Source organism: Macrosteles quadrilineatus, unplaced genomic scaffold (genome assembly GCF_028750875.1).
Source record: "Macrosteles quadrilineatus isolate MER2022 unplaced genomic scaffold, UCM_ALF_1.0 Scaffold_615__1_contigs__length_43230, whole genome shotgun sequence".
NCBI lineage: Eukaryota > Metazoa > Arthropoda > Insecta > Hemiptera > Cicadellidae > Macrosteles > Macrosteles quadrilineatus.
In genome coordinates, this window is record NW_026543208.1 from 1 (window position 1) to 8,981 (window position 8,981).

Sequence of the window (8,981 nt, forward strand, 5' to 3'; positions counted from 1 at the left end):
ATAACACGTTCGTTTTTCCCGCATTTGAAGGACCTGATATAATACAACGTACTGCTTCCGGCAAAAGAGGCCCATTTTTATTAGTAGATGAGCTCATACCGGTACCAAAATATTCATCAAAATTCCGGACAGAAATATGAGATCCTTGCTCAGCTAGTCTCATTGTGACACTGAAACTTTTCCTCTCCTGCTTGAACTTTAAATAACACCTCACCGAGGGATAGCTCTAAATAAGAATATCGCTTTTGTTAACCCATGTGTCGTCTTTACCATCAAAACCCAACCAGCGAACTAGCACTTTATCCCCTTTACGTTTTATTACTTTCTCCACAAGATATACATCCCCAGTCTTAGATATACTCAGCTCAGCCTCATAAAATCCGCCCTTAAGGATTTCCCCTTTAGAATCTTGTAAGATATAAGTAACCGGGTGGGTTGGCTTTATTGCATATATTTTAAATACTTCGTTTGTCCAGTTAGGCATGTATCCTTTAGTGAATACCCGCTTGTATTTGCTAATTCTCACAGAATCGCCGACAGAAAACTTTGGTTTGGCAGCAGCAGCAGCCGTGGCACTTTTATGACTACTATTTATTCGCGATAAAATTGCTTTAACATGTTTTTGCCTCACGTCCTTGGGTTTCATTCCTATAGTTCTATGTTTTGAATTGTTATATTGATCAACGAGCTTCTGCAGAATAGATACCCACTCATAGCTCCCCTTTGCTGTAAATAACGTCCACATTTTTTGTTTTATTGTCCTGTTGAACCTCTCAACAATGCTGGCCTTGAGATATGAAAATGTCGCATAATGATTAATTTTAAACCTGCTGACTAACGCTTTAACATCCTTGTTGAACCATTCTTTACCCTCGTCGGTTTGTAGATGTTTCATTTTATGTTTTAATAATATCGGCTCTAGCACTTTAGCTACTTCAACACCTGTCTTGCCTTTAAGCGGGATCGCAAAAGCAAATTTAGTGAAACAATTAATCATAGTTAGTATATAACGATAACCTTTATTGTATTTTGCATACGGTTGCATCTCAACTAAATCCGCCTGATAGAGATCATTAATACCTTTAAGAGTCACTCTACGTCTTGGATAATTTCGGCGAGCGGGTTTGTGCAGCTCTTGAGCTATTACTCTCCTGATGTCCATTTAGAAATGACATTTAATTTCGCGTTACAGACTACTTTATTTAGAGCGCTACAAAAAGGGGAGAGCATCTGTGTCGCAGTTGCGAGATGGGCTTCAATTTGTTCTGTTGTGTTGTTATATCTCTTCCGCCGCGGTCACCGCCTATAGTTAGAGCCGCTCGATCGTACAGAAAACCGAAACCTGACAACGAGGTCTCTAGTACAATACACCATTACGAGGTTGTAGGGCCTGCACAGCGGCCACTACCGCCACTACCGCGACAATAGGTGAGTTTATTTTCTCTAAAAAGGATGTCATAGCCCCTCCACCGCTATGACACGTGAAGGCCTTCCACAATCATTATAGTTGCCTCCTCCGTGCGGTATATTTTGTATACGCGGTGACCATGTGGTGACCAAGCACCTCATTAAAGACTTACTATTATGTTGTCTCAGTAGGTGACAACCTCAGTTACACTTGTCGCGTCAGAATCTATATTTAGACTCCCCACTACTATCTCAGTAGGAGATGCTTCTCACCATATGTGAACGTGGGAACAGTGTGTAGTATTATGTTGGCTCTACTATTATATATACATAGTGTTTGTAAATCTGCTCTTGTGACTTTAATTGGAAAAGATAATCAGTGTGAAAAATATTACGGGCCACGTGTTTGTGTTGTTCATCCCACCATAAGAGAACGATCGAACTCTTCTGGTAGTGCTAGTACTGTATGGAACTTTGGAGGACCTGCTGAGTGGTCAAGTGAAGAGGAGGGGGAAGACTCTTCAGAAGAGGAATTTATTTGGAGATTACAAGGTGGAGGAGGCTGGAATGGATGGCGAGATTATTAGCAAGATGATGATGATTGATTTGGTGAGTGATGTTTCTTAAAACCGTACGGTAAAGTATCATAGTCCCCATCTCGTTTACGCTTAGGCCCCGTAATCTTAAAACGTTTCGTTTCCCAAACAGTCAGCACGTCCTTACATTTAGTTCGCCTAATTCTCATCTCTGTAACCTCATGCATCGGATTTTCACTTGCTGACAAGACCATTTCTTTGAGTTTTTGAAAATTTAAACTTTTGCTAGCTTTTAGGTTCAGAGTCAGTCCTTTGATTTTACAAACAGAAACAAGATTAGGTCTAACGCCTTTATTAGTATACACAACATAGGCATACGTCTTAGGACCTCCAGAGACAAAAGCAATAATAAATGAACCTGGTCCGTAGTCAGTCAGCTCATCAGTCATCTCACCTAAATAGTCACCAGTAGGTACTTTATGTAGATTATCGCTTAAAAGATATACAACACTGTCTGTGTCGTAGTAGATTACCTGTGCTCCTAAGGCCTTAAGATGCTCGTACAGCTTCAACCGTGCTTGCGCTGTCGTGTATGCCGCTATAGCCACATTCACCCTACGCAAAGAACCACCCACCTCCTCTAAATTTTGCCAATTTACCAACAATGTATCTTGATTGATTTCCTGAATAGTATTTACCTGAACAGCAGGGTTAATTAACATATTGAACAGAGTCTCAGGATCTCGCACAATAGTAGCCTTTGTCTGATTTTCTCTCTCCCCAAATTTTCCCCAAAAGCTGTTCAACATTAATTTTGCTAGTGATCGGAGACCGCCGTTCTTTTCAATTTTCAAAGGATCCAAACTGATTCCTTCATGGTCAAGGTACTGCCTTATATATCTATTTTTGTCCTCGTCAGTTTGACACCATTCTGGATATCCTGATGCTTCTTGTTTCATTTTCAGAAATTTATTAATAAACTCTGTAAATAAGCCTCCTTTTTCAAAAGTTGCAACACCATATTCCCAGAGTTCATAGTACTGTAGAATATTATATCCGTTCTCTACTGCTACGCGGATCTCATCCATTACACATGTTCCTACCAAGGCTCTTTCGTCATCAGAGTGATGACAGTTATCCTGGTTTGTCTCCTCACCACATTTTCTGCAAAGTACAAACATAAGCTTCCCATGCATTCTTGAAGGAAGAACCGGGTGATATAGATCTACTGGAGGAAGGATTTTACATTTCAACAAACCCTCTACAGACAATCCTCTTCCCCGGCATTCTGCATCTCCAACATATACCGTCGGATGGCCTACAGGGTACTTTCCATACTTACACACATATGGGTACAGCGAACAAACATCTACATATTTTATTTCCTCACCAGACTCACACTCATGATAGGTTTTTGTGTTTCCTGTACGGCCACCATAAAACGCGTCTCTTGGAATCAACGGTACATTGTTTAAAACCGGGTGGTTCTCCAAATAACTAAGATTCTCTTGTTTCTTTAACACAAGAAAATCACACTCCCACATCTCTATCACTTCATATAAAGTGTTGGCTAATCTGTCCATTTTCTCTTTTGTCTTTTGGTATCTATTGTTAAGCGTGTCAGATGGGTCATCCTGGAGGCGCTCGTCACGTTTGAAGGAAAGCATTTTTTGCAGCCGTGGAAGTAGCACCCGTGAAACTCATAAATACGCTCTCCATCAAACCCATCAACTTTATAGCCATCTATAACTGTCTCTCTCTCCCTACCAGCATGCTGTATTCGTACATTTCTTTGCATCTCCTCGTAGACTAACCACTGGAGAGCTATAGATGATTGAGTGTCACCCATCCTATAGCCTTGCTTAGGAATCAGTCCTATTGTATTTGGTTTGAGAAAATTTCTCCTAAACGCAAGATTACAAGCACTTGCTATTGTCACAGCTTCTAAAAACGGGTCTACATTGCACTCGGTCAATAGTAGGTTCCTAAATTTAATGCAGGCCTGTGCAAGAATGTCAACATCAGAAATACAGTATTCCACCAGTTCTTTTTGAAAATCAAATGTATAATTACTGTTTACCTGCTCATCATACCATCTCTGAAAGTCCTCATGCGTCTTTTCAAACATTGTATCAGGGCAGAAATATTCTCGAGGTGGCATTGGTCCTTTGTAGCTCTGGTTTGCTAAGCTATTAAAGAGGTGGGGAAAGTAACCTTTCTTCTTCTCAGGTGGCAAATCAAAAGCTTTTGGAAGGGCTGACAGAGGCATTGGAAAATAGTTAAGGGAATCAATGAAGCGCAAATTATCAAACTTCATTAGAACAATCTTAGATCCGCGCATAATCAGTTCAGGAGTGAATTTTGTATTTTCTAATACATATTTAAGAACGAATTGAAAATCAAAGCCCTGACCATTGTGTGCAATCACACATACATCTTTATAATGTCTCCTTAGAGCCAATACGTAGTCCATAAAGCCGTGGACAGGGTCATCTAAAAATATGCGGGTCCTAGCTTCACATTCTTCACAAGGCGGCTCATTAATACATTTATGGCAGAACCGTTGAGAGACACAAAGGTTGACTCTATGAACCTTTTTATCACGCTCAAACTCTGATAGGCATTCGTCCTGTCTTGTCTCAAAATCAAAGAATATGTAGAGAAAATCTGATGTTTTTGGTTTTCTAGTATCTACTTGCATATAACACTTGTGGTTCGCCTCTTTAAAGTCCATACATATTTGACACCAAACCTCACCACAAACATGAGGAGCTTTCCTCTTACTCAACCAAATCAGTTTGGTACACTCTTGACATTTATAAACTGATTTACATATACTGTTCTGATGAGCTGTAAAACAGAGCTGATTTTTAAAGTGTCTATTACACTTCGGACAAAGTATACCATTATATTCTATCTTGCATGGCGGAGATGTTATCATACAAGCTGAACAAATAGTTTCACAATGATGATCACCAGCTGTGTTATACGGGACGTGACAGCCTTCACAATAGTAATTACAAGCAAAAGCACCGGTCAGATTAGTAATCACATTATAGTGACCCTCATGAAACATAAGGTTAATTTTATACTTGGCATTCTCCGGATCACCTGAGTAATACACTTCACGCCCCTTTCTGTCATAATTGTATACGGTTATTTGATACTTTTTCAAATGAGATTGGAATTTTTCTAATTCTGTCACACCCGCTCCTTCTGTAGGAATATCTATTTGTGTTTTATCCAACAACTTTCTAGCTTTAAGGTCCTGACGCCGCCCCTTATTTGCCCTAATCAATGTCCATTCAGGGTCTTTTTTCGCGTGAGCCTTTGCTACTACCAAAGCTCGTGGAAGGCACAGATTATCTTTATTTTTAATTACCACTATTGATTTTCTTGATCGACACTCCTCGTCAAAACTATTAAAAAACCCTGGTCGTCTACGTCCACTGCCTACAGGTAAATTAACACGGGTACAGGTGATTTTAAACGTGTCACTAGATTTAATTATGTCAGTATTACTTTGAATTATTCCCCCGAATATTTCCCACAGGATCTCTCCATTAACCTTATCAGCGGGTCTAAACGCTACGTACCCGGGCTCACTTTGTTTTAGATTCAAACTCTGCAGTGTAAACCCGAGCTGATCAGTATCAGACGCTTCAGATTTAACCTTATCAACCAATTCATTAAACCCATGCTTCAACCACTCAAGCTCATTTGTATCTTTAGGCGGATTATTAAATTTAAATGTAGTCCTAATACCATACAACCTGAATCTTTTAACATATGTCTCCTGTGTACTTAACACCTTAACAACTTCCATTTAGTTAAGTATCAAAACACATAGTGAAAAAAGCAGTATAATATAATAGTGTACTTAACACCTTATTAACTTTATTTAGTTAAGTATAGAAACACGTACTGGTCAGCGGCAGAATAGTATGATACGTTAAAATAATACAATACAACACAAGTTTTAATAAAACACTACTACCGGCATAACAGCGTAAAGAATAGAACAGTGAATTAAATGCTAAACTCACCTCAAGTCAGGGAAAGACACTGAACAAGACTGATTTCTTAAAATAAACTTCCATCCTTTTATAAGACAACAAGCGGAAGTAGGCCTTGGCCTCACACCAAATATGGCCAAGCATCAAAGTGACACACAATACGCATATCATGTCCTCGACATTATTAGCCAAAACATTTTAGTCACGATTGTGCTATTATGCCCTCGACATTGTTAGCCAAACATTTTAGCCAAAATTGTGCCAACAATATAACCTATTGCAACAATATAACAGGGTCGCATAACAATGCGACCATATATATTCCAATTACGCACCGCCGCGCGAGCACGTCCATAGCCTCTGTCGCCGCGCGATCACATCAAGCACGTCCGAGGTCGCACGTCGCCGCGCGATAATATCTAACCCAGAGACACGCATATTCACAGTAAAGCCTAGTCAACTTAATCACCCCTCTGGTGGCCAAAATCAAAACCAAGCACACCTAGCGGACAAAATCAGAACTCCATCACCCCTCCTCTGGTGGCCAAAATCAAAACCAGACACATTAGCTGCGGCGGCGGCGGCGGCGGCGGCTACCGCGGCTGCTATCGCCTCCATATACACCCTTACACTCTTGTCTTATTAACTACCGTTGTAGCCGAGTGGATAGCGTACTCGCCTCTCACCCAGGCGCCCCGGGTTCGAATCCTCAACCCGCCCAAACACTTTTTATCCTATACACACACACCTCCAAGTCTATTATACCACCTTACACTCTTATCCTATTAACTGCCGTTGTGGCCGAGTGGATAGCGTACTCGCCTCTCATCCAGTCAGACCGTGTTCGATCCCCCGAGCCGCCAAGTACTTTTTATCCCATGTCCAAATATGGAGCTCCCATAAGAGCCCATGTAAGTTCTATCTTCGCCCACATACTACTGTCGTACCAGTCATTGTCTCAACACACGCAGCGGTATTTTATTTTTATTTTATTTTATTTTATTTTATTTTACATTTCAACGGAAAACTCCATTTTTTCACATTTGAACAATAAGAAAGAAAGAATTCAAGATACTGACGAACATGCATATAAATGTTTAACCAAACTAAAAATGCCTAAATATGGCTAAATATAAAGTAAGCAATGTGTGATTGTGAGGGTCCCCTTCTGCCTTCTGCCTTTTTTTTTTATATATATATATATGTAGCAATATTTATTGAAGGGCAGATAGGGGATTACAATGGTCCCTATGGGTTACATGCAGTTTGATTGATATTGACATAGAGATGTATAACATAGTAATATTAACAATTGACTTTACAGTTAAGAAGTTATGCAGAGTGAGATGTCTTCCCTCCGCTGTAGCATCTCCTAGACAGACAACTCATGCAGACTGGCGATCCTCCTCTTGAGCACTGGTATACTGTCCGAGAAAAAGTCAACGACGTCGGCGACGCTATTACCAGATCTCTGAAGTCGGTACATCGTGTCGTTTGCTGCATAGTTGGTACGATGTTGCTGCCTAGCGAACAGGTCTCTGGAGCGAGTGGCTGAAGGGGTCCTGAACAAGATCTGGCTCAGCATATCGGGACAGTCGATCATGCCGTTAAGGATCTTTGACAGCAGTACAACGTCAGCCGTGAATCTGCGATCAGCAAGAGATTGGAGTCCCAGATCACGAGATACTTCCTCGATGGGAACCTGACGATAGGGAAGACCGTTCCTGACACCCACCATTCGGAGAAATCTTCTTTGGATAGACTCTAGTTCCTCTATGAGAAACTTCTGGTGGGGGTTCCATACTGGAGAGCCATATTCAAGGATTTGGCGTACCAAAGTGCAGTACAAAGTCTTTAAGGCCGTGTCGCTTAAGCCTTTTTAAAAGCGGAAGACAAATCCGAGCATTTTGTTTGCTCTGCTGCAAATGTTTCGCACATGCAACTCAGGGTTCAATGAAGGTAACAATGTGACACCGAGATCCTTTACCTGCAGTACACGAGTTAAGGGCTCACTGCGTAAGTTGTAGTCGTAGACAATGGGGGAGAGATTCCGGTGGAAGGTCATCACTTGACATTTCTTCGTGTTGAGTTTCATCTTGTTATCTTCGCACCAGCGGTCAATCACACACAGATCTTTCTGGATTCGTAGGCAGTCCTCTTCAGTGGATATGATGGAAAACAGTTTCACATCATCAGCGAACAGAAGTGAATCGCATTGGAGAGCTTCGGGTAGGTCATTTATGAAGAGTGAAAAGAGATAGGGTCCCAGCAGCGATCCTTGGGGAACTCCAGAGTATGCAATAAATTCTGATGAAGTTGCCGAAGCAAACTTGATAAATGACCGCCGGTTTGAGAGGTAGCTTGTCAGCCACTTAATTTCCGTGCTTCCAAATCCTTGATCAAGCAGTTTTCTCAAAAGTAGTGTGTGGTCTACCGTGTCGAAAGCCTTGGAGAAGTCCAGATATATGGCATCTAGCTGATTATTGACAGTGAAGGCTTCCTGTACTTTGGAATGAAATAACGTTAAGTTCGACACAGTAGACCTCCCGCTTGTGAAACCGTGCTGATGTGAGCAAATTAAGCCAGCCAGTTTAAGCTTCAAACGGTCAAGGAAGAGGTCCTCAAAAACCTTGGCAATTGCAGGTAGAATCGAGATCGGTCTATAATTAGCAACATCTTCAACGGACCCTTTTTTGTGGAGGGGAACAACATATGCCGACTTCAAAGATTCTGGGAAAACACCAGGTATTACTGTCTTTTGTTCTACAAATTACCTGGTTTGACCTACCTAGCAGCTCCACCAGTATATAAATTAGTACGGTAGCGAAGTCCCCCATTCCCAGTCTTAGACTGTTTCTGTCTTAGGCTAGCTCACACTGGATGCTCAGTAGTTGTATGAATACACACAGCAGTACTGTTGTCTGATGTATAGCTGTACGGTTCATACTATGACCTACCTAAGAACAGCACCAATCCAGAGTACGGTAGTAGAGGCCCTCATTAGCAGTCTGAGAGTGAGTTT

General features: G+C 41.2%; 1 protein-coding gene across 1 annotated transcript; it reads right to left on the bottom strand.

The window, feature by feature from the left end:
* Positions 1–2,321: 2,321 nt before the first annotated feature.
* On the bottom strand, positions 2,322–3,487 carry LOC128982573 (uncharacterized; the record flags this gene model as incomplete). The annotated part of the gene is made up of 1 exon (XM_054401529.1): positions 2,322–3,487. A coding segment is annotated over exon 1 (1,166 nt), but the record flags the coding sequence as incomplete, so codon positions are not given.
* Between the last annotated feature and the right edge of the window lie 5,494 nt (positions 3,488–8,981).